Here is a 25,542-nt window from a genome sequence, read left to right as displayed (position 1 = left end):
AACACATAATCATAAATTAATCAAACATTATTTTAAAAAATAAACAATACATATAAAAACAAATTCCATCTCAAATCAACAAAACTCCATTTAACAATTAAATCTAATAACAGTAACCATTCAAACTGAAAATTAGTCAAAAATAAATGCAACTGGTAAGAAACATTAAATGTTCTGTCTGTACCTTCCTTAACACAGGTGGAAGAATGAAAAGTCGTAATGCTTCATCAAGTTTCATATCAGTAACAGTTTTGACAATACCACGCACTGCAATGTAGTACAGGATTGCAGATATATATTTTAAAACTTGCAATGAAAAAAAAACAACTTAAAAAATGGCAGTTGCAACCTTAATTCACGAAAATATATATCTGTATAAGTTTCAAAGAACCAAATATTAAATTTCACATTTTTTAACTTCATGCATACACCACATAATCATAAATTCGTTTTTATACACATTCAGATACTTATTTTAACATACATACATTTAGAAAGTTTTGATGATTTAGACGGAGTTGGTTCAGGTGCCAGATCTGGTGGAACTAAAGCATTTGATTCAGTGTCCACTGGAGACATTGTTGGTTCTGTTGACGAAAATGTTAACTTAGATGTAAACATTGCTGCATGTCCCACTTTTCGAAATTGCTTCTTCCCTGAAGACAAAAATTAAAATAATTATAAATCTGAAACAACTTGTATATATCATTACAGTCACAGTTCAATCTGTTTTTGAGAAGTTAAATCTTTCAGTATTTTGAATTTAAATGATTTTTTTATGTAGAAACACAATTTATTTTTAAATTTACCTGTTCCAATTGCTGGTAAAATTTTCTCTGATAAAATCTGGAAAAAAAATTTGCATGAATTATGAATATAAAAATAAGGAGATGTGGTATGATTGCCAATGAGACAACTATACACCAAAGTTCAAATGAAGTGGATGTAAGCAATTATAGGCAACCTTATATTTCATATAAAAGATAACCTAATCAATTTTTTTTAATATTAAACCATACTAGAGATGATTGCATAATTTTGTTTCTCTTTGCTGATTAGTCTTTAAGAATCTGCTTTTCTCTAATTTTCTCACTATTTTCACATTTCCCAACCGATTGTGAAAAAATCATTCTCCTTACTAGTGAAATAACTATTCCCAGCAAATGATTGGTAGAAATTTAATTATGACGTCAAATTTTTCTTGGTTTCTTCTGAATTTTCTATTGTGACGTCACGAAAAAAGGCGACCATGCCTAATGACATCACATATAAAGAACACAACTTTCTGCAAATCTTTGAAAAGGAAGATAAAAATCATAAGAGAAACAGATTTCACCACTATAACTCGTGTATTATGATATTTCTCCTCTCTCAACAGTTAAATTTTAGTTATTTAAAAGGCTCGGAAAGCCTCACGCTTTAATAATTAAAATCTAACTGTCTCAATCGTAACACACTTGTTGCAGTGGTGGAATCTATATTTTTAAGTTTAAAAGTTTATAATTACATCAAGTGTCAATTACAAGGCAAATCATCTATTCAAATAGTAAGGAGTTTAAGTAAAATAATAGTAAAGGTTGAGGGTACATAATGATTTTTTTTATTGTGGGTAAAATTTCTATTAAAGGAAAATCCCACAATTAATATTAGTTAATTTTATTGCCTACAATCCCCTCCCAACCATGATCAACTTTTAAACAGACTTTACATCTTTTTTTTATTTTGAAAATCCTTCACTTAACAGTGCTCATCTAAAAATGCCCAGAAAAAAAAAACCTAGGGACTGAAACAAAATGTATTATCGATCTCTTTTTTTAACCATAAGGATGTAGTCAGGTCAGGTTTAGGAATTTTTGTCAGATGTTCGCACCCCTTGGGTTGATTCCTACGATACAGGCTAAAATATTTTGCCCCATATCACCAACTTTTCTTTTCATAGAAGACTTCCATAGCTTATAAAAAGATCATTACCAAAATTTAAGCAGATTCTACATTTTACGATTTGAGACACAAATAATGCCAATGCTAAATATAAGGTATAAGCCTGAATCAGCCTTTTCCAACTATTTTTTAAAAATCAAATACCTCAAAAAGGAGTTCAATAACCTATCAATATTCTTAGCTTATTTTTTTCCTTAACTAATGCTCTTCTGACTTAAAGTTTCAATTTTAAATTCTAACTACATCCATAATGCATTTTGTGAATCTGTCTGAGAAGAGATATCTTATGACAAACTGTTACAAGAAGTAACAATTGTTCAAGTAGTATTTCAGCAAGATTTTTAATACTGTAGTTTTCATAATTATTCATGGGATTCCAAATACCATGGATATAGCAGGTATTTGTGAACTATGGTGTTTAACATTATACAAATTTCCCTGACAGTGGTATGCAGAATTTGTTTAAAGCTTGAAACCAAGTATCAACATAAAACACAACTTTTCTTCAATCCATGAAAATTGGTAGCAATGAAAGTAAATAAATCCACAGTACACACAATACTCACATGTATATGCTTCTCGTCATGTAATACTTCAGTTTCATATTTCTCTTGTGTACAAAGGCTCCATGCATCTGGTGATACTACAACAAATCCTGATTGACAGAAACTCTCAGCAACATTTACATCTGACACTGCTTTACCGGTCTCAACATAAACTCTAAATTCATTATTACCAAGAAAAGTGACTTTCATGGGTCCTGTGGAAATACCTGGAAAAAAAGAGTTTCAAAACTTTGAATCTGTTCAATAAATGTGATGAGCCATATTTTTCATTAAGGAAAGGAGTAAATACCCCTATCTCTAACCCATTATCGCATTGAGCACATGCCAGGCGATGCCCCAAGGCATAGTTCAGAATGAAAGGGATTAACACTTCTGTGAAATAATATTTATTATAGGAATGGTAACATTATTTTTTTATATGAGGCTGTTCGATGACCTAAAGTTGCTTGCATCTATGTCATTTCGTCACTTGTGGATAGTTCTGTCATTTGCAATCATACTACATGTTCTTATTCTTTTATGATTGTTGTTTGATAGCTATTTTAAACACACCAAAATATTTCATGTTTTAAATTTTCACCAGTCAACTATCAATGGCTTTTCTAAGGATTTTGATATTCAGACAGTTTTTTAATAGTAAGTATAGGTCAAGTTGGTGATTGGGTCGTGCCCTTTTTATATACATAATATAAATAAATGGAGAATGTGTCCATGGGACACAGATGATGGCACGGCTTGCATATAACATTATAAAGGGGCATAACTTGAGAATGGTAAAAGAGAAGCCATTCAAATTCGAACTTGATCTGTTTTTTTTTCTGTGGTAATAAGCATTATGTATAAGTTTCATAACATTTGGTTGAGACAAACTAAAGTTAGAGAACGGAAACCAATTTTGGGACGTACAGACGGACAAGGGTAACACTTAATGCCCCTCCGTTGACAACAGGGGCATAAAAACTCCTTTGCAGTCTATCATACCCATTTTAACAGTAAGAGTTATTCCAATATCAGTTTGCCATTCTCCATATTCTTTCTGGATGGCTAAACAACATGCAATAACTTTTTCTAAAATAGGTGTCATTTCTGTCTCACTATTCACTCTCCACACAGCCAAAATGGCATCACCTGAAAACAAAAAAAATTGCCTCTATAGTAATACCCAATTTTAAAAGTGCTTCCCCTTGGTACCATATTCATTTTAAGGGAATAACCTTATAACTGTTATGAGAAGTTAAAGATCTGGAGTCGGTTTTACAAAAAAACTTATGAATAAAATTGATCATAAGTCATAAACAATTCAGTATACTTACATCAATCTTAGTCAGTTTTTTGTGAAACCGACTCCTGGCTTTTTTACAAAGACACAAGCCTTTTCAGTTAAATTTCAGATAGGTACCATAGTAATCCCACTAGTCCCATAGCCATTTGCTTTTGAACTCCCCCTCAAGTCTGGTCAATTATCCAAAATTTCAACAAAGTATTGTAAAAAAACTAGGTACTTCTCAAATTTTTTAGACCCAAAGGTTGCTATGGTACTGAAGTATGTCTACCTAAGGACTGACTGAATTGGATAAATATGCAGTAAATCAGATCAGTACAGAAAATACTAAGAACTTTGACCTTTAAAATAAATAAAAAAACATTGAAGGGACAAAGAAAATACAAGCATAAATGTATTTCCATTTCAATGAAAACTAGAATATTTCACATTTACAAACTCTTGTGATTGATAGAAAGATGCCATTTATAATTACCTGCAAATTTAAGAACATCCCCTTCAGATGACAAGAGATTTTCTACTATGGCACCAAGGTAACCATTCAATGTTTTTGTCAGTTTATCAATACCAGAATCCTGCATTGCACTGTAACGTTCACAAAGTGCAGTAAATCCTGAAATTGTAATCATTCTTTCATTATGTAATAACATGCAAAACTGTTACTAGTAAAAAGTATAATTTCATTAGATTTTAATAAACAGATTCAAATTGGTTGTTGATATGTCAGTCAATGACCCCTACATATCAAAAAGTTCTATCTGAACTACAAATATCAGATCAAATCCTTAATGTTTCATTCTTTCAAATACAAATGTATTTTCCCATTTATCATGGGACTTGAAAGTGAGCATTGAGTTCTGCAAGATGTATCCAAAGTCTACCCTTTATGTTATATAGGTCCTCTTTGGATATTACCTTCTGAAATATTTATTTCATAATTTGATATCGCTAATTAAAGAAAAATGTAGAACTACAAAAGCAAATGAATGCAGTGTGTCTTTATGATGCTATTTCTTCTAAAAACCAGAATTCAAAGAATTATTCCATAAGCTTTATCATTAGTTCAGCAAGCAAATAATGTAAGTGCTATATACATAACCATGACATGCTTTTAACTCAAACTATAAAAACCACTCTGCTCTGCTATTTTTTTTTTTTTTTTTTTGTGTTGTGCATCCACACATTCACTGATTCATAATAAGAGTGAGAAATCTGTTTTTTTTTATCAAATTGCTCATAACTTTGATCTTTAAAATAACGACAACACTTTCATGTGTCTTTTTTTAGGGGTAAGCAAATATTAATGTTGTGCTTGTCAGTCCTAATGTCTGACAAAGTCTTCTGTAGTTGAAATAAGAAAAGTATTAAATGCATAGCAGAAAATAAATAAAAACAGCAAAAGCAAGCACTTATACATGTAGCTAAACACATTGTTTTGTAAAATTAAAGTTTTCAACACCTAAGAGTCAGATACATGTATATTTGGCAGAATTCAATCATGCTAACTCAGCATTCTTGTATAGTCATATTGATGCATTTTTGTCAAATATTGATGCTTGAAATGAACAAAAAATGCAGACCATCAGAAGTAATTCTAATCAATTCAATGCACAATAAGTTTCTAAACATATGATGGAGCAATAGGTTACCTGAAACATCTGCAAACACAAGAACAGTTGAATACTCCGTAGACCATGGTAGCTTCCTGTTGTGATCAGCAAAGGTAACTATGCCAGGAACATGAGGAGTCAGTTTATCAAGCAGTGAATCATCATCTGGATCGGCATTCAATCCTTTTGCTTGACGAATCAACCGTATAATTTTGGGGACTCTCTTCCCTAAAAAATATATGTTCCAGAAAGATATATACTCACTCAGTGTTTTCCTCAGCTGTGATGCATATATACATGATATATGACATAATTGATTATAATTGCAACCCCTATACTGGTGTTTGTTATAAATATAATAGCAATCCCTATAGTGTTTGTTATAAATATAAGCAACCCCTATTGTGTTTGTTATCAATATAATAAGCAACCCCTATAGTATTTGTTATAAATATAATAAGCAACCCCTATAGTGTTTGTTATAAATATAATAAAAGAATGCCATTCGTCCGTCTGTCCTGCTTCAGGTTAAAGTTTTTGGTCAAGGTAGTTTTTGATGACGTTGAAGTCCAATCAACTTGAAACTTAGTACACATGTTCCCTATGATATGATCTTTCTAATTTCAAAGCCAAATTAGAGTTTTGACCCCAATTTCACGGTCCACTGAACATAGAAAATGATAGTGCAAGTGGGGCATCCGTGTACTATGGACACATTCTTGTTTCTGTATGCTTTCCTAACTCAATTTTGCTAACATATCAAACTTAAAGCCCAGACCATTTTATTTACAGGAATAATCTTAAACTGCACAATAATTTGTCGATGTTTGTCTGGTATATGATCGAAAAGGACATCTTGTCTATCAATTTTTTAAGTAACCAAACTGGATTATTTTTGTTTAAAGCAAAGATATCGCAGAGTTCTCAAAATCTTTTTTCCCTGGTGGTCCTTGAAGAAACTCTGCTAGTTATTTCTATTGCAAAATTTCTATGGCCAAAACCTTCAGACCACCACTTTTCGAAAACCTGAATTGTAGGTGCTTGTATATAAAGTATACAAGGTCATGGCGTTTCTCAAACAGTTTATAACTAAATATGTTGGTTGTGTACTAATTGATACTTGATTCCGAAAGAACAAGATTTATTTCAGTCTTAGTGTAATTAGCTTTGAACAAACTTTCAATAACTGCAAATACTCTTATTTGGGTGATTTGTGTCTATTATCTAAATGTTAGTTGTTTTTTATTAGTGTCTCATACCGATCTTTAGAGTTAATCTAATTGCAACTGATTTTTACAGTTTGTTCATAAGTTGTACTGTTACACCACTGTCCAAGTCTATGTGCCTGCCCCAAATCAGGAGACTATAGTTCAGTGGTTGTCGTTGGTTCATGAATGTCAACTTATATTTGATTTTTTGCACACACAAAAACAGTTAATTGTTATATATAATTAGGCCGTTAGTTTTTTAAATATGAACCTGGTGGCCTTGTAAGAGCTGAAAAAATAGGCATCCACTTCATTTGAACTTTGGTGGATAGTTGTCTCATTGGCAATCATACCATCTCCTTATTTCTATAATGATTAGCGACAGATTAAAATGAATAATAAATTTGCAAAAAAAATCCATCTGTCCCCCTCCTCCTCCCCAGAATATCAAATAAGTGTCCCCTTACTGTTAATGTCCATATATTCTTATATTTATCCAGCTTATTGTCCCTACAGTGATGTCGTACCATAAAAACGTTTATCACACTGCTCACATTATAATCTACATTCATAAATTTATAAATGTCATTAAGACTAAGCGACGCCATGTTTGTTATGTGCCTGTTTAAAAAGAAGAGGTACAAGAGCATGTTTTATTGGTCTCTTCTGTACATCTCCAGAATGTCTTCTGGTGATGAAGAGTCCAAAAAAATGAATATGGACCTCTTCTGGAGATATTCTGTTTATTAGAAAATAAATATAAGTCAGTTGAACTGTTTCGATTCGGTAGACATTGGTTGTCGTTTGATGCTGTGTAACATATTTGTTTTTTGTTCATTATTTTGTACATGAATTAGCCGTTAGTTTTCTCGTTCGTTTTATATTTGTCATTTCTGGGCCTTTTATAGCTGACTATGCGGTATGGGCTTTGCTCATTGTTGAAGGCTGTATGATGACCTATACTTATTAATTAATTTCTGTGTCATTAAGTGGAGAGTTGTCTCATTGGCAATCATATCACATTTTATTTTTTTTTTAAATTACTGTAACATTAATATTGTGCTGTTTTGGCATATTGATGTAATTATATAATAAGTGTCTGACAAACAAAGAAAATTGGTTGGAAGAAATCGCTGTGTTCATGATATTTTTTCTTAATACTTTCATAACTCAATTTTGCTAAACAAATTTGGATTAAAGCCCTGACCATTTATATCTGGAATAATCTTAAACTGTACAAGAATTTGTCAATGTTTGTCTGGTATATGATCGAAATAGGATATCGTGTCTATCAATATTTTTTTAAAGTAACCAAACTGGATTATTTTTTTATAAAGCAAAGACATCGCAGAGTTCTCAAAATCTTTTTTCCCTGGTGGTCCTTGAAGAATATCTACTGGTCCTAACTATTATTTAAATTGCAAAATTTTGATGTTCAATACATTCGGACCACCACTTTTCAAAAACCTTAATTGTATATGCACGTACATGTATACACTTAGGTATACAAGGTATATATATTAGGGATGTCAACTCGGTTAACAATTACTAATCGAGTACTCGTTGGTTTTATCGAGCGATACTCGAGTACTCGCTCGGGAAAATATCTACAACACAGAGACATGTATTTTACATTCTATGGTTTGTTGTTCAACGGACGACAAACCATCTACATAATTATGTATATATCCTTTGCACCTTTTGTTTGCGGTATATCATCTTTTCCGCAAGTTTATTGTTTTCTGTTTAGTATTAAATTTTTAATTAAGATCCATTTATTACATCGGTGATCCATTTATTTGGCAATCGCCAATGGCAGTCAGCAGGGTTTAAGAACATTTGTTGTTTGACCTGTTAGTCACATGCGTTTTGTTAAAATATACTTTTTCACTTTTTTGGTCTTTTGGAAAATGTTGTTTGTGCTGTATTTAGACCCCTCTAACAAGAAATTTGTTTTGCATGCACACGAATAAAAATTGCGGTTTTTATCCAACGCAATCATAGGTTTAAACGTTGTTTTCAATTTAGACTTGTTTATATTTTTATGTTTGGGCTTGTATTATATTTGCCTTCGGGTTTATATGATCCGTTCATCCTATTTTGACTCCTCAAAATTCAAGAGTCTATTCTAAATTGAGGTAAATTGTATGGCTTTCCAAATACCGTTTCGAATCCTAACTTCATTGAAGAGACATAAATTGTCGAAATCCGGATATGGTGTACAAAAACCTTTGCACCTTTTGTTTGCGGTATATCATCTTTTCCTCAAGTTTATTGTTTTCTGTTAAGTATTAAATTTTTAATTAAGATCCATTTATTACATCAGTGATCCGTTTATTTGGCAATCGCCAATGGCAGTCACCTGGGTTTAAGAACATTTGTTGTTCGACCTGTTAGTCAAATGCGTTTTGTTAAAATATACTTTTTCACTTTTTTGGTCTTTTGGAAAATGTTGTTTGTGCTGTATTTAGACCCCTCTAACAAGAAATTTGTTTTGCATGCACACGTATAAAAATTGCGGTTTTTATCCAACGCAATCATAGGTTTGAACCAAGGGTCCGGAAACGGTCATATATGCCAGTCATGTCCTAAGATGATACTATTTGTCCTAAACGAATAATTTGGATTTAGGACAAATTTTATTTTTTTAAAGAAGTAATTTCGGTCATTTCATTGACTCAATGTTTGCACTGTTTTGTGTAAGTTGTGATCACTTGTTTTTGTTTATAATCCCTTTCCTGTAATAAAACTGCCACTCCAGTAGTTTGATAATCCTGAGGGCCCTCCTAATATCTATACCAATGCCTCCGGGAAACATTGGCTAATGATCGCTAATCACTTTTTACCTGTGGTTTTAATTCACAGCTGACCGTGATCACAAGCTCCGAATAATATCTTAGCAAAAATTGAAATTCCCTGATAAGTGTATTCATTATTTAATTACTTTTCAGCAAAGACAATTATCAAATCTGATTTAAAAATTAAACCTAAATTTACGGAGAAAGTATTTTTTCATGTGCTTTATTTACTATATAATACGCATGCGTGAAATTGTCTTCAGCAAATTTAATATTTAATCGTAAAATGCAAATTGATTTCATGCTAATTTAAATAAACGAGTGCAACTATTGTCTGTTACATTCAAACACTTTAAAAGGTAATAAAATAAAAAAAGCCATAAAAAGCCATTGATTTCCTGTCAATTTGACAAACAAAAAACAAATCCTGGAAATGAATCCGGAATTATTCGTACTTTAACTTTATCGCAAACTTCCGGTTTTAACTTTTGTCAAATCGAAAGAAACGGTAACCGTAAGCAATGTCTGAGAGATTTAACATTTTGAGTCATTAAAATCATTTCAATTTTAAACTATTGCCTTCCCTAAACTGTTCTTCTTGGTAATGGTAAGACATTTACTTAGTAAATGCGATGAAACTAAGAAACAGCAATACAAGTTCGTTGATGCTATGAGTATGAATCTAGTCAAGTTGACATCGACAATTTGGAAAGGGGCACCAACTTTTCAATCATCTCAAAATGACCGAAATTGTGTGGAAAAATTTCCGGATCCTTGGTTTGAACGTTGTTTTCAATTTAGACTTGTTTATATTTTTTCGTTTGGGGTTGTATTATATTTGCCTGTATTTAGAACCCTCTAACAAGAAATTTGTTTTGCATGCACACATATATAATTGCGGTTTTTATCCAACGCAATCATAGGATTGAACGTTGTTTTCAATTTAGACTTGTTTATATTTTTCGTTTGGGCTTGTATTATATGTGCCTTCGGGTTTATATGATCCGTTCATCCTATTTTGACTCCTCAAAATTCAAGAGTCTATCCTAAATTGAGGTAAATTGTATTTTATTTTAACAAAACGCATTTGACTAACAGGTCGAACAACAAATGTTCTTAAACCCTACTGACTGCCATTGGCTATTGCCAAATAAACGGATCACCGATGTTATAAATGGATCTTAATTATAAATTTAATACTAAACAGAAAACAATAAACTTGCGGAAAAGATGATATACCGCAAACAAAAGGTGCAAAGGTTTTTGTACACCATATCTGGATTTCGACAATTAATGTCTCTTCAGTGATGTTAGGAATCGAAACGGTAGTTGGAAAGCCTTACAAATTACCTCAATTTAGGATAGACTCTTGAATTTTGAGGAGTCAAAATAGGATGAACGGATCATATAAACCCGAAGGCACATATAATACAAGCCCAAACGAAAAAATATAAACAAGTCTAAATTGAAAACAACGTTCAATCCTATGATTGCGTTGGATAAAAACCGCAATTTTTATACGTGTGCATGCAAAACACATTTCTTGTTAGGGGGGTCTAAATACAGCACAAACAACATTTTCCAAAAGACCAAAAAAGTGAAAAAGTATATTTTAACAAAACGCATTTATATATTCTTTATTCCAAAAGCAATACAGCTTATAGGTATCAAGTACAATTAATTGTACATCAAATATAAGTATCTGGGACAAGAAATTACACATCATGATTAATAGCTCATTACCTACAAGTACTAATTAAGTAAAAAAACAATAATCTAATCAATATAATTTAATGAGCACCTATTTAAAAATCATAACAAGGAAAAACCATATCAAACAATAGTATTTGGTAATCGTTAAGAAAACACATTTAATGCTTACTAAGGCGTAAGGATTAGAAGTTTAACTATTCACCGAGGGTCACCAGAGGATGCAACGAATTTATTTTATTTGGAAATATTTTTTTGTCAACTATTATTGGGGACAGTCGGTTTTGCAACTTTGTAAATTACAGTCTTGCAGACGAAAATATTTTCTCTGACGGTAGCGATGTGACGGAATGGCTAAGACATGTTAAGTTTAAACTGTTATCCTAGGTATAGCCCACCTATTTTCAGAGGCATTTTAAATGATAATTTAACACAAGCAATCGAAACAAAATGTATTTTATTTATTAGTATGATTATTCAGTGATGCTTATTTAATTTTCCAAAATAGGTTCTCATGAAGATCAATTTTATAAAAATGAAGACAGCAATATTCAGGAAACCGATTAGTCGAGTATCGTTTTGGTATTCGATACTCGGTACTACCGAGCGATACTCGAATACTCGAGTACTCGTTGACATCCCTAATATATATACAAGGTAATTGCGTTTCTCAGACTGTTTATGACTAAATCTGTTGGTTGTGTACTAGTTGATACTTTAGTCTGGAAGGACATGATTTATTTCAGTGATAGCTTTGAACTAACTTTCAATAACTGCAAATACTCTTATTTCTGTGCTTTGTGTATATTGTCTTAATGATAGTTGTTTTTTTTTGTGTGTCTCATACCGATCTTTTGAGTTAATCTAATTGCAACTTCTTTTTACAGTTTGTTCTTATGTTATACAGTTACACCACTGTCCAAGTTTAGGGAGGGTTGAGTGCTCAGAAACATGTTTAGCACTGTCGTATTCTTTAAGTGCCTGTCCCGAGGCAAGAGCCTGAAGTATAGTAGTTGTAGTTGGTTCATGACTGTCGACTCATATTTGATTTTTATGCCCCACTTAGGGGCATTATGTTTTTCAGTCTGTGCGTTCGTTCGTTAGTCCGTCCATCCTTCCATTCGTTTGTCCGTCTGTCCCGCTTCAGGTTAAAGTTTTTGGTCAATGTAGTTTGTGATGAAGTTGAAGTCCAATCAACTTGAAACTTAGTACACATGTTCCCTATGATATGATCTTTCTAATTTAAATGCCAAATTAGAGTTTTGACCCCCCAATTTCACGGTCCACTGAACATAGAAAATGATAGTGCAAGTGGGGCATCCGTGTACTATGGACACATTATTGTTTGAAAATTTTTTTGTTATATATAATTAAGCCGTTAGTTTTTTTTCGTTTGTTTCACATTTTTTATGTCTGGGTTTTTTATAGCAGGCTATTCGGTATGGGTTTTTGTCATTGTTGAAGGCCATACGGTTGCCTCCTTCATTTGAACTCCGGTGGATAGTTGCCTAATTGAAAATCATACCACATCTCCTAATATCATCATATTACATACCTGACCTTAAACTTGTGTTTTCCTGAACATGCATGAAATAATTGTCACTGGAAGTTAAAAATAAGCAACCAACAATCAATCAATTTAAACTTGTGTTATATAAGGGGAAATCCATTTGATATTTATTTTTATTTTTATGATGTCTTGGGGGACAGGAGGATCTTGGGGGACAGGAGGATTTTAAATATGAATATGGTGGCCTCATAAGAGTTTTAAAAAAGGAATGATTATCGCCAGATTAAAATGAATAATAAATCCGCAAAAAATCCTCCTGCCCCTCCCCCTCCCCAGAATATCAAAAAGTCGTCCCCCTACTGTTGCTGTCTGTGTAGTTCTTATATTAACTCAGCTTATCGTCCCTACTGGGATGTCCTAATATTAATAAGGCTGCCATACCATAAAAACATTTATCACACAGCTCACATTCGATTAAATCTGCATTCATAAATTTATTAATGCTATTTAGAATAAGCGACGCCATGTTTGTAATATGCCTCTGCTGTCTAAACTACCTATTGAAAAGGAAGAGATAGAAGAGAGCCAGAAGATCTTCCCAATGGCAATGCAAAAAAACAGAAATGGACCTCTTCTGGCTCACTACCGAAGAACAAAAAAACACGCACCAAGAGAGCCAGAAGATCTTCCCAATGCAAATAAAAACAGAAATGGACCTCTTCTCAGAGACTTCTGGCTCACTACCGAAGAACAAAAAAAGTTTTAAAAACACGCCCAAGTAATTGTCTGTCGGATATGTCATGTTTTAGAGTTATTTCTGAGTCTATACATTTCTGAATAAAGCAATTCCGAATATGTCTTAATTTGTTTTCCTTTGGCGGAAAACGATACTGTGAAATCTTTGTTTTTTTTTCAATACCTGGCATCATTCATTTCTTAGTGCACTTTCTTTCAAAAATCGTCTGCTGTTTAGCAAGGTGAAGGCCAAATTTTTGGGCCGAATCTCTGCTGTGTTTTCAACTGAAGTAAAGTTGAGGTTTTCCAAGTACTTCGTTGACTAAGAACAAAAATATATCAACTTCCGGTTAGCTCAAAATCAAGAAAATACGATTCCACCGCAAGAAATAATTATGGCAGACGACTTTCAGTTTGATCCAGGTCCATTATTTAGTTCCAAGTCAATTTAATGTTTGTTTGTACAATGCATCATGAAATGAAACATGGTGATTTGGCCATGGACTCTCAAAATATTTGTACCATAAAAAAGAAAAATTATCCTATTCACATCCTGAATGATCGTTGTAACTATCAATTTTTCAAAATCGAGTTCACCTTAGGAATTTCAATGAAGTGCTGGCAAGTCTCACCAAATGTTGGCGAGACTCGGACGCAATGTGGGCGAGACTCGCACGCAATGTGGGCGAGACTCACACATTTTCATGCTAGGGGCCTCGGTTGCCAAGTGGTCTAAGTAGTTGAACTACTGTATCACTAGCCAGTCAACACTGTGGTTGTGAGTTTGAATCCTGCATGGAGTAGGTGCACTCGACTCCAATTTTAAGTCTAGGATTGTCAGTTTCCCTTCCGAAGGTCAGTGGTTCTCTCCAGGCACTCCCGCCTTCCTCCACCAATAAAAACTGACCACCACCAAATAGCACAAAAATGTTGAAAGTGGCGTTAAACATCAATCAATCATTTTCATGCTTATTTGGCTACATTTTCCTTTGATTTTTTTATTTTTATTTTTCTCTTTGGTCTTTTCATTTTTTGCCAAATCTCACGCATTTGCTTCATGAAAACTTGACAGCCCTGTGAGCTCCTGAAGGTTCCTAATCCTGATCCTAAAGTCACAACAGTTCTCTTGGTACTTCTTGGTTTGTTCCTTAGATTATAAGATTACTTTTCTGTAATCAGATAAAACACTGAATTCACATATCTTATGCTCCTCATGTAAGAAATTGCGAGAAATCATATGCTCCTTTATGACGTTTTACAAAAAGGAACAAATATCTGGAAAGAAGTTTTCTGCCATGTGGTTGAAGCTTTTTACACATGATAGCTGTATCCACTGTAGACCAAAATTTACCTTTCTTCCATTAATTGTAATTTGAAACCTGTGCTTCTTGATAAGATCCTGATGGTTATTGGTTTTTTAAAAAGTGGAATTTGCATGTTTGTTTTATTAATTGTCAGTCAATTATACATTTTTTTGATTTCTAAACACTTCTTGCATACACCTTATCACTATTAAATCCAATCAGGATAAGTTCTGCAATTAAACAGCTTTTTCATAACGTCACAATCCAGTTTAAGCTATCTTGGGTCCATTAAACAATGTATTGTGCATAAAAATTTTCAAAGAGACATGTTTACTTAAACTATCATAAACACTTAAAACAAATCATTTTTAAGACTTTAGTTTGTTTTTAACAAATTGAACCATAAAGTATCACAATTTCAAAATGTTCACTTTCTTAACTTTTCCTCTCTCAGCTCATTACTGATGACCTTTTTTTTTGTGACACTTGACCCAAACAGGAAGTTGTCTAAATGACTGTTTTTTAGGGAATGGACTAAATATATAGCAATAAGGTGTATTCTCACACTAGATCACTTTAAAGAAAGTTTCACTGCCATATTGTAAAAGGTTTTTTCCAGATTTATATACATGTATAGATATAGTACATGTACACTCACCTAAATCAACTCTTTTTGGAGTTGAAATATGTATATTTACAGTTGGAATGACATTGAATACATGAAAATGAATATGATTAAACCTGCTTTTTGTTTTTTGTCCCTCTGGATATTAAACCCACTCAGGCAAGCTCACTTAGTACCACAATTATGACAATGTAGACCAATGTAAAATGCTAATAAAATATAATAGTTGACTCTTCAACATGTTTAAACCCCCAAGGGTGACTGGGGAAACAAATTATGGTCACTTAGGTTTTCATCAGCTGGGCATTAAAACCTTTGCTGAAGTCAGTGGTCTGTTTGGCTGTGCAGGATGTACAAGTTCACAGCAGCTGAGTTAAATGCAGCCTCGTCATTATCCAGTGGCAATCCAGATTTCCCCTTCATTCATCCCAGATGGCCTCTATTACACTGTTCCTTTGGTATCCTTTCGCCCTAATAGGACCTACCTATTGTTAAATTGTTTTTGTCCTAAACATGCATGCAATATTTGCCACTGGATGTTAGGCAACCAACAATAAATCAATCAACCAACATGTCCAAAATCTTAAAACAATATTTAATCAGCTCTGGCTTGTATTTCCAAGGATTTCAAAACAATGTAGGCCCCAGAGTCAAACTGTATTTACATTCATAAAAACCTCGCAATAATTGCTACAGTAACTTTCTAAAAAAATTAGGTTTTGATTATATTCAATATTTACACAATACGTTGGTACTAATGTATGCCTTGAACATGTTGGCATTTTTGTTTTATTACATATACTTATGGTGCTTCTGATTAAATATAAGTTTTGTAACTTGAAACACAACATAACTTTTTCTAGGCTTTAAAAATGCATGGTTGCTGTATAAGCTTTTAGAATTGTTTACATATAATCCTAAATGTGTAACTACAAATTTTTAATTACAGAATTGAATTATGATGAAGCTACTCTTGAGCAACAAAGACAGATAGAAAAAGATGTAAGTTATTGTATTGAATTTATTGTAGGAAAGTGAATGACATTTTCATCATATTATTGGTATGGAGTATTCAACACTTGATATTCACATAAACATCAAAAGATAGTGGAATGCCAATAGACAAGTTTTTGGTGTATTGTATTAAATAGGTCATTTGTAATGTAGTTTTTGGGGTCAATCCTTGACAGCCTTTCAGTGATTTTCAAGATGATAAATGAAAGCAATAATTCAAAGTAAAGCATACTGTATATGAATAAAATGAGATGTGTGGTATACATCAATAAAACAGCAACCCAAAGAGTATCTAGAAGTCAACATAGACCTTCAACAATGGACAATAATGAGATAATGACAGAACAGATATCTTCAACAATGGACAAATGAAATAATAAAGAAAAAAATAAAGCCAAGAAATCATTTAAATTTTAAATAAAGTGATAAAAGTTATGACTAGACCTGGACAGATAATGGAAAAGGAGAAACATCAATACAAACATCTACAATAATTTGGTTTGTTTCACAAGTACTTTCATATTTTATATTATCTGTTCTTTGTGAACATAAGATATATACTGTTATTCAGCCTCATTAGTCACTATGGATAAAAACAAAAAAAATCCCATAGAAAAATGTCATTTAATTCCTTGAATCTAATTCAATATTCATGCCTAGAGAAATGATATTCATACAACACTTTCAAGTCAAACATGTCTTCTCAAGGATTAATCTTGATGTACATCCAAATAGATTGTTCTGTTACACTGAAATCATTTAAATTGTTGGTTTTTGTTGTTTCCAATATGTCATGATTGCTGTCTGAACCCTCATCAAAGTTATACTTAAGACCAAAGCACTTGACAGTAAATATACCAAAAACCATCAAAGCAGAAGAGGTTGGGGTGGGGGGGGGGGGGGGGGGTGTTGTGAATATTTGTAATTCTGCTACTTAAACAAGAAATCATGTCAATACAAGTTAAACTGAAATTTGATAATCGCTGTTATAGTATTTACAAATGACATAAAAGACATTTTGAGGAACATGTTGCAGTAATGAATGGACAGTGAGACATTTTGATTTAAACATTTGACATTTTTTTAATTCATGAATATAGGAGTTAATGTGTGTTTAAGTTTTTATTAAATGTTTTGTAGATAGCTGATGCACAGCCTTTGATCAGTGACAGAATTGGGCTTGATCAAATTATAAAAGAATATTCTGCTGGTGAAGATCAAGTTTTTGTTAGAAAAATTGAGGTAGATAAATGATTGTTATATAACAACATATACACCATATCGCTATTTATTCCATTCCGGGTAAGTTCTGAAATTACACAACTTTTTCATCCAGATGAAGCTGTCTGGGGCCCTGTTTAAACAATGTTTCATGCATAATACTTTTTAAAGAGATCTGTTTAAACCATCGTAAACACTTCAAACAAAATATTTTTTTTACTTTAATTTGAGTCTCGAAAAAGTGGATCATAATCTATCAAAGTTTCAAAGTGTTTTCGCTTTCAAAATTTTTTCCTCCCTCAGCTCATTACTGATGGCCTGTGTTTTGGCGCCAGATGACCCAAACAGAAAGTTGTCTAAGTGACTGATTTTCCGGATTGGACTAAAAAATGATAAGGTGTATTCAACTGGCTCCTCCCTCCCATAAATTAGAGATTCATACCTTCAAAAAAGACACTTCACCCACAATTTAAACCCAACTTTTCCATTTTGAAAATATAACATTGTTGTTCGAAAATTGTAATCAATAATTTACTGACTGAATGAATTTAAGTTTTTAATATTTTTATAACTACATTTGTTTTATTTTCACTTTTTTGTCAGGATGAAATTAATAGAAAGTATTACTTAATAGCCTAAATTGATTTTATTGGATCTGTCAGTTATACAAAAAAAGTAGAAAGTGTTATATAGAAGTTGTTAAAATTAAATAAATAATATTTTACCTTGAGGTGTTGTGAAAGGCACTCAGTAACCAAAAAATGACGTCTAACTTTCTGGCTTTAGTTCTCAGATTCTTTCATATCTGGGAGAACATGGTCCTATTAATATTTTCACTACATGTCCATGTCATAAATTTGCATCACATATTTCTCAGCAAATACAGTGACACATAGTCATTTAGGCAACACTATGATATGCTGTGGAAACAATATAGTTTGATAGTTTATTGCAATTTTAATTTGCCATTCTTGTTTTATTTGAAAATTTAAATCTATTAATAGAAAAAAATCGTTTTTTTTATTTCAAAATTGAGATCTGTTCAGAATTGTGAAGAAAATCATGAAAAAAAGAGGCAATAAGTGGAAAATATTTTTTATGAAATTTCAAAAGGGAGCAATTTAGCCCAAAGGATAGAATTAATTTGATGTGGAGATAACTGGATATTGGAAAATTATTAGGTATGTGCCTTTTCTGTACCTTGACATCATGTTGCTGTTTCGAAATAGTATGCTTAATCATTTTGACTACAGAATTAAACACCAGTTTATATCCCCTGAATGTAATGGCAGATAACTATTGTATTGGATTGAGTTCTTTTTGAATTGTCTAATATTTTTTTTTACACTAGGAAATGAAGTCAACATATAAATGTGTTAGAAAAACTAGAGCAGATGGAAACTGTTTCTTTCGAGCATATGGTTATGCCTGCTTTGAAAATTTCTTGTCAGATAAAGCAGACTACAAAAGGTTGGTTTGGTATGGCATGACTTTTGGACAAGTATAACTATTTTAAAAATGTGTCTGAGTACAATCATTGAATTCAAAAATAAATTAATGTGATCATGTTTACATTACACAACTTGAAATAGTTCCCTGCCAAGCTTGTAAACTTGGAACCAATAGCTTAAAGGTCATCTACCCTATATGACAATGATGGAAGGACTTCAAAATTGATTGCATTATCAATGCTTTTTTCATAATACATATATAGATGAACAGTTTGAAGTTAAAATTAGGCAATTGTAAACTTCTACTTTTGACTGGTAATAACTATATTAGAAAAAAAAATTTAACCTTTTTTAAAGAAAAATCCAAATCTGTTAAAATTTGGTAAAATTTTTTAAAGCTTGTGCAGAAAAAAAGACAGACTTTTTAACAAAATGGAGAAAATAATAAGTTTCAATTTGCATGTTTCCTAAATAATGCAAGAATTCTTGTAATACATATTTCTTGTATGGAGGGATTTCTATCCTATACAAAATAAGATAAAAAGATATCAAACATTATACACTGGTTATTTCAAATTTTTATTGTAGATTTCATGATGTTTGCGATAAAACAAAAGATGATTTGATCAACCTTGGTTTTCCTCAGTTTACGATAGAAGACTTCCATAATAATGTAAGTTTCTGTAAAATTAAAGCTTCTGCCATAAGAATGCAAGTTTCTGAAGACAAAAAATAAGGTTTAAGGCATCAATATCAAACTAAAACCTCCTTGTGACCAAAAGACCATGCTGTTTTTTTCTGTTTTTTATTGTAGTGTTAGGTTTGATATCTTATTGCTATTCACTCTAAAACTCCTTTGTTTTATAATACCTATATCATAAAGGTTAAACATGTAACATACAAGCTGAACAGTACAGCTATACCAGCAATATTACCACTAACTCAAACAAAAATAAGAGAGCACAAGATTTGTAAAAGCATTGTCATAATATGCTTCAGTTCTTACAGGTAGCCATAGCTGTTGATTTGATATTTCAACTCAAGAAAACAAAGTTGATTGATACTTTGGTTTTGGTTTTGGTGTTTATGTAAGTGTCTTTTAACTAGCTTTCAGTAACTGCAAGTACTCTTAGATCAGTACTTTGTGTCTTTTGTCTTATGTTAGTTGGGTTTTTTTTTATGCTACATGCTGATCTGATGAGTCAAACCATTGTCCATGGTTAAGGGGAGGATTCAGCGCTCACAGTCACATTCTGTATGGTATGTGCCTGTCCCAAGCGAGGAGCTTGTAATTCATTGCTTATCTATGCTGCTGTTTCTTATATCTATTTTGATGCCCCGCCATAGGCAAAGTGTTACCCTTGACCATCCATCTGTCTGTCTTTCTGTCCGTCCCATTTTTGTTTCCGCTCACTCACTTACCTTTCTAGAGTTATGTCCCTTTAAAAATTAGAAAATTGCAATTTTTTTTAGTTTCAGCACTCTTACTTAAATTTGCCTCATCCAAATCTTATGAAACCAGAGCTCCAGATAAGCTGCGTATTTGCGTGATCACGCAATACAAATAATTAAAAACCCAATGCAATTGCCCATTGCAGGGTTCAAAAACCCAATTCATTCAAAGGAAAACCCAATTATATGCCAAAACCATGAGTTCTTAACGCTTTTATTTGCTATCGTTTGCGTTATTTACCCTTATCTGATTACAGTCGATCGCGTAAATCTATTTTTATAATATTTATAATTGGAAATGTCCTTTCGTTCTAAATATAGAGCCCTGCATCAAGTAGCCGAAATGGGTCCCTGTTGGAATTTTCCGTTGCTCAAAAGGTACACGTGTTTATGAAAACATTTCGATCTTCTCAGCATTTATCCAATTAGCGGTTGTCTTGTTGTCATATTTTATTCGAATTGCTCGGGATTTATCATAACATACAATGAATTAAAACGAAAGTAAATATCCGATAAAAATATTGATTAGAAGCATGTTGATTCTTTTTGATACTTTAGGGAAAGTTATTATGATGATAACAAGACCCGTTTGCGTACCTTAACGAGAACATTGCTAGATCGATAAACACGGGGTTTTGTCAAGAACGAAATCCAGTGGCAGATCCAGAACTTTTCATAAGGGGGCCCGCTGACTGACCTAAGGGGGGGCCCACTCCAGTCATGCTTCAGTGATTCCCTATATAATCAACCAAAATTTTTTCCATGAAAGGGGGGCCCCTGGATCCCCCTATGAAATCAGTTGGAAAAAGTGAAAGGCCAAATCAATTATGACATGATATATGTAGTTGGAAAGCATCAGAAACCAAAAGTTCTAATCAGCTGGGACAACTTAACCCAGATTTATGTAAATTAAATTAAACAAAAACATTCAAGTATAATTTTAGTTTATATATTATTTTTTTCATTTTAGTTAATGAGTGAATACACATATCCGTTTTTTACGTCAATGCATCTTGATACTTTCTTTGTTTTGGTCTTATTGTTCTGTATGCTTATGATAGTTGTCTTATTGGCAAGTGCAGTTTAACATTGTCATTTATTTATTTGATGTTGCAGAATTATTTGTAAATTTAACTCTGTAAATTTAAGTTGAATGTGGTCTCCGTCATTAAACCTATAAACCTGGTCAAGGTTTTGGGGTATATCTTAAATCTGGGAACTACTTATTATTTTTATTAAAAAGTAGATCTGGCAAATAGGTGAAAGGACTGGCAAAAGTTTCTTACAGCACCTAAATTTCACATATATTACATAAAAATCTAAACACTTAGCCACGCCTACCCCAACTAAACTGTAGGGTGATCATATGGGATCTAGAAAGGTAATTAGTAACTGTCCAACTAGTGACACCAGCTGCAGTTTATATAAGTTGTGAGAAAATACAAAACTGGCAGAACGTTTAAAATCGGACACAAATTAAACGTACAATTGCTCGTCAGTGAATAAACCAAATAAAACAGCTAGCATATATACAAAGAAAGAAACACATTTAAGATGGAAAAACATCTGCATGGGGTTGATATAATGTGATTATAACATGCCTAAACATTCAATATTGTGTTGATGAAAAAAACCAATACATTAAGGAGCTTGGTGGTGAAAAACCCAATTTGATATTTGCTTGAGGGGTGAATTGGAATTGATAATGCAATTTAAAAACTTTATCACCCAATTACATAAAAAAATGGTGGGTAAAAACCCCAATTTGTGAATTCTTATATGGAGCTCTGTGAAACTCATACACAATACTAAGGACCACAACACACAGACAGAGTTTAAATTTTGGCAGTATGTCATTAACCGTTCTAGAGCTATGTCCCTTTATAACTTGGATAATTGCAAATTTTTCAGTTTCCGCACTCTTACTTAAGTTTGTCTCATCAAAATTTTATGAAAATCATACACAATGCTCAGAGTCACAACAAACAGCCAGAATTCGAATTTTGGGCAGTGAGTCATTTACCGTTCTAGAGTTATACGCCTTTTTAACTTGGAAATAATCAAAACCTGATGCAGGGCATTCGTTTCCTCAAGCACATTCTTCTTTTATTTGTTTATTATTTTGTCATGAATCAGGCCATTGGTTTTATCCTTTGAATTGTTTTTATGCCCCGCCTTCACTGGAGGGCGTCACTTTTACCGTTCTCAAGTTATGCCCCTTTATAACGTTATATGCAAGCAGGGGCATCATCTGTGTCCCATGGACACATTTTCCATTTATTATATTTTGTAAAGTAGATGCCTTTTATAGCTGACTATAGAATATGAGTTTTGCTCAATGTTGAAGGCCATACAAGGAACTGAAATTGCTTAAATGCACGTCAATTTGTTTGATAGTTGTCTCATTGGCAATCATACCACATCCCCTTTTTTATGAGGTTTTTAAAATTTCTTATAGACCTTTTATTAATATCTAATGTTTTCTTTACTTCATACAGTTTATGGAAGCAGTTAGCAAACTAGAAACCATTGGTCAAGAAGAATTAATTTCCATGTTTAATGACCAAGGTCTCTCAGATTATCTGGTGGTTTACCTAAGGTACAGTTAAAAAACATTTCCTTGACTTTTTTTCCTTCCATTTTTTTTCTTTTCATTATTGAAATAAGGAATGGCACTTCATCAGTTGTAATTTTGATTGAAGAAAAAGGTCTGCAAATGACTGTTCACCTCACTTAAACAAAAACAAACAAAATCTTTGCTTTCAGGAAAAAGTCTGTAAAAGTACTGTAAATTCACGTGCATTTATTGTTGCGATTGTTGAAGAATGGACAAAAATGCGAGTTTTATTATTGCGATTTTAGGAAAATCTGCATACAGATATATGTTTCAGATACCACAATGCGAGTTCTTATTATTGCAATACTCACTCAGTCGCATTATTCACATTAATAAAAACCTCGCAATAATTTCCGAATTTACAGTACCGGTACTTTGATTGGTAGATTCAAATTTTTCATTGTTTACTGTGTATTCACTTATTTTCGTGGATTAAGGAAAAATTGACTTTCGTGTATATTTGATTTTCCTGGTTTTGCCAAAGTCTGCATACAAGCCTATAAAAAATGTGTACTTGGTTGGACATTAAAATTTGGGGTTTACTTTTACCCACAATCCATGAAAATTGGTATCCCATGAATATATTAATAACCAATACACAGTATGATATAGTTTTAATACTGTGTTCAAAGTTTAAGGCTTTGGGCCCCACTGAACATATCAATAAGAAATATGCATTTTTCTAAGTATTGAAATTTGGTTTTGATTATCAGTGAAATTAATCATTGCTGATATATTGCTGTACAATGATCTTTAATATATTATCACTAAGAAAAACGAGAAAAATGTTGTTTTGCATTGAAACACGTCTGTCTTTAAGGGAGAACAATTGCTTCCCTGTACCTTTCCAAGAACTGCTATTTTCGAAACCTTCCTTTCATCTTTTTGTGTGATAATTTTAGTGGAATGCTATTTTCTTTATTGTAAATATCTAACTCTCCTATTTATCTTTTATTTTGTCATATGTACAACAGGTTGGTGGTGTCTGGTCTGTTACAAAAGGAACATGAATTTTATGCTAATTTTATAGAAGGTTATGCCACAGTTAAAGATTTTTGTGGTCATGTAAGTACTGGTTTTTATTCTAAGATAATTAATAGATAAGGGTCCTACAGCGGGTATTTGTACAGACAAATGGGAAATAAATCGCCATTTAACGATGTCTGGCAATGAAGGAAAAATAAATAGCTTACACGCAGCTTTTTTACCAATTTGCACAAAACACGAAAAAATTAGCTTCAAGCCCGAAAACATGTGAAATAAGAATTCCAAACATGTTGAATGAAAATAATCCTGCCTGCTTAATGGATAAGCAGCAAATGCCAATTATAATCCTTAAGTTTGGCCTTACACTTACTATATAAAGGTATACATATACCAGTTATCTGACAATATTCGTCTTTTGCACCATGCTTCCAAAAATAGAGAATTTGTGTAGTTAATCGGGCCCAGATGTTCTACCTAATGTTACTTCAAAACCATGATTCACATAGCTGATATGTCAATCAATTAATTAATGATTACCAACTATGTGAAACCCTAATAGGAAGTCAAGATGATTAAATATCCCAGTTATAGCAGTAATAAATTAAATACAATAAAAACTTGTAGAGAAAAGCTTGCTGTTGTAATCTTTCATTCTTTTCAATTTCTAGTCAGACAATGAATTTTCGATGATATATTTATACTGCTTATAAATATAAAGTTGTTCATATTTCGAACTGAATTTTAACATTATTCAAATATAATCCAGTGTTTACATGTTTATTGTTTTCTAGGAAGTTGAACCAATGGGAAAAGAGAGTGATCACATACATATAACAGCTCTAACACAAGCGCTAGGGGTACCAGTACAAGTGCTATATATGGATCATAGTGAAGGCAGTAAATGTAATCTGCATGTCTTTCCAGAGGACTCTAAACCTTCCATTACTTTATTATACAGACCTGGACATTATGATGTGTTATATTCCTGACAAAAAAAAATCATTTTGCATAATATGATGTTTATTGACTTCTTTTTGTTCATTACTTTTTAACAAATGTATAAACTTTATAAAGATTCAAATTTCTTACAATGCCAAGTTGTGTATTTGTTCCTGGAAAGCAAACGCATTGCCAACAGGATTGCCGCAATGTTAATGAAGAATCTGTTCAAATTCTGCTGAGGAAGAAAGGACAACCAATTGCTCCCACAAATTTGCAAACTTTCATTATTGGGCTAAATTTCTGACGAGGAATATATAATTTTAGGTGTTTGTCCTGTTATTTGATGGAGAATGTCAGTTTTATAGTTGTCACATGTTAAGATAGATATTAATTCACCAAGGCTTTATAACTGTGGATATTAAGCATAAGCTCTAATAGAATTTTTAAAATACTAATATAGATTGCATAACAATTTGTAGTCTTCTAGCTCAACTGTTCTTAGAACTACAATACTTCCATATGCAAGAATACTATATTTGATTCTTGCAGACTACCATGAATATTTGTGA

The 25,542-nt window shown here is 32.4% G+C and overlaps 2 protein-coding genes across 2 annotated transcripts in view; one reads left to right on the top strand and one right to left on the bottom strand.

Moving 5' to 3' along the window:
- Positions 1-13,581, bottom strand: part of LOC127737143 (adenylate cyclase type 10-like) — a 52,353-nt gene extending 38,772 nt beyond the window's left edge. The window contains exons 1-8 of the mRNA XM_052247675.1: positions 13,545-13,581; positions 5,439-5,627; positions 4,265-4,402; positions 3,489-3,635; positions 2,508-2,713; positions 810-846; positions 489-656; positions 185-267 (exon numbers count right to left, since the gene is read on the bottom strand). Coding sequence (XP_052103635.1) covers positions 185-267; positions 489-656; positions 810-846; positions 2,508-2,713; positions 3,489-3,635; positions 4,265-4,402; positions 5,439-5,627; positions 13,545-13,554 — 978 coding nt within the window. The 5' untranslated portion in view covers positions 13,555-13,581. The remainder of the gene's footprint in view (positions 1-184; positions 268-488; positions 657-809; positions 847-2,507; positions 2,714-3,488; positions 3,636-4,264; positions 4,403-5,438; positions 5,628-13,544) is intronic.
- Positions 13,582-13,695: 114 nt separating this feature from the next.
- On the top strand, positions 13,696-25,122 carry LOC127738895 (ubiquitin thioesterase OTUB1-like). Its single transcript, XM_052250377.1, has 8 exons — positions 13,696-13,783; positions 16,239-16,291; positions 17,444-17,545; positions 18,876-18,994; positions 19,564-19,648; positions 22,926-23,026; positions 24,019-24,109; positions 24,823-25,122. Exons 1-8 carry the CDS (start codon positions 13,756-13,758, stop codon positions 25,018-25,020), a joined length of 777 nt encoding a protein of 258 aa, XP_052106337.1. The 5' UTR covers positions 13,696-13,755; the 3' UTR covers positions 25,021-25,122.
- The last annotated feature ends 420 nt before the right edge of the window (positions 25,123-25,542 follow it).

This window comes from Mytilus californianus, unplaced genomic scaffold, assembly GCF_021869535.1.
Source record: "Mytilus californianus isolate M0D057914Y unplaced genomic scaffold, xbMytCali1.0.p SCAF_4, whole genome shotgun sequence".
NCBI classification, from domain to species: Eukaryota; Metazoa; Mollusca; class Bivalvia; order Mytilida; family Mytilidae; genus Mytilus; species Mytilus californianus.
Note: the sequence above shows the minus strand (reverse complement) of the source record. Positions and strands in the feature narration are given on the sequence as shown.

Bases quoted from the DNA above. Each gene is read 5' to 3' on its own strand.
- LOC127738895 (XM_052250377.1), top strand. From the start codon at position 13,756: ATGGCAGACGACTTTCAGTTTGATCCAG. The intron at 13,784-16,238 runs GTCCATTATTTA...TTTTAATTACAG, and splicing joins CGACTTTCAGTTTGATCCAG to AATTGAATTATGATGAAGCT. The intron at 18,995-19,563 runs GTTGGTTTGGTA...TTTTTATTGTAG, and splicing joins GATAAAGCAGACTACAAAAG to ATTTCATGATGTTTGCGATA.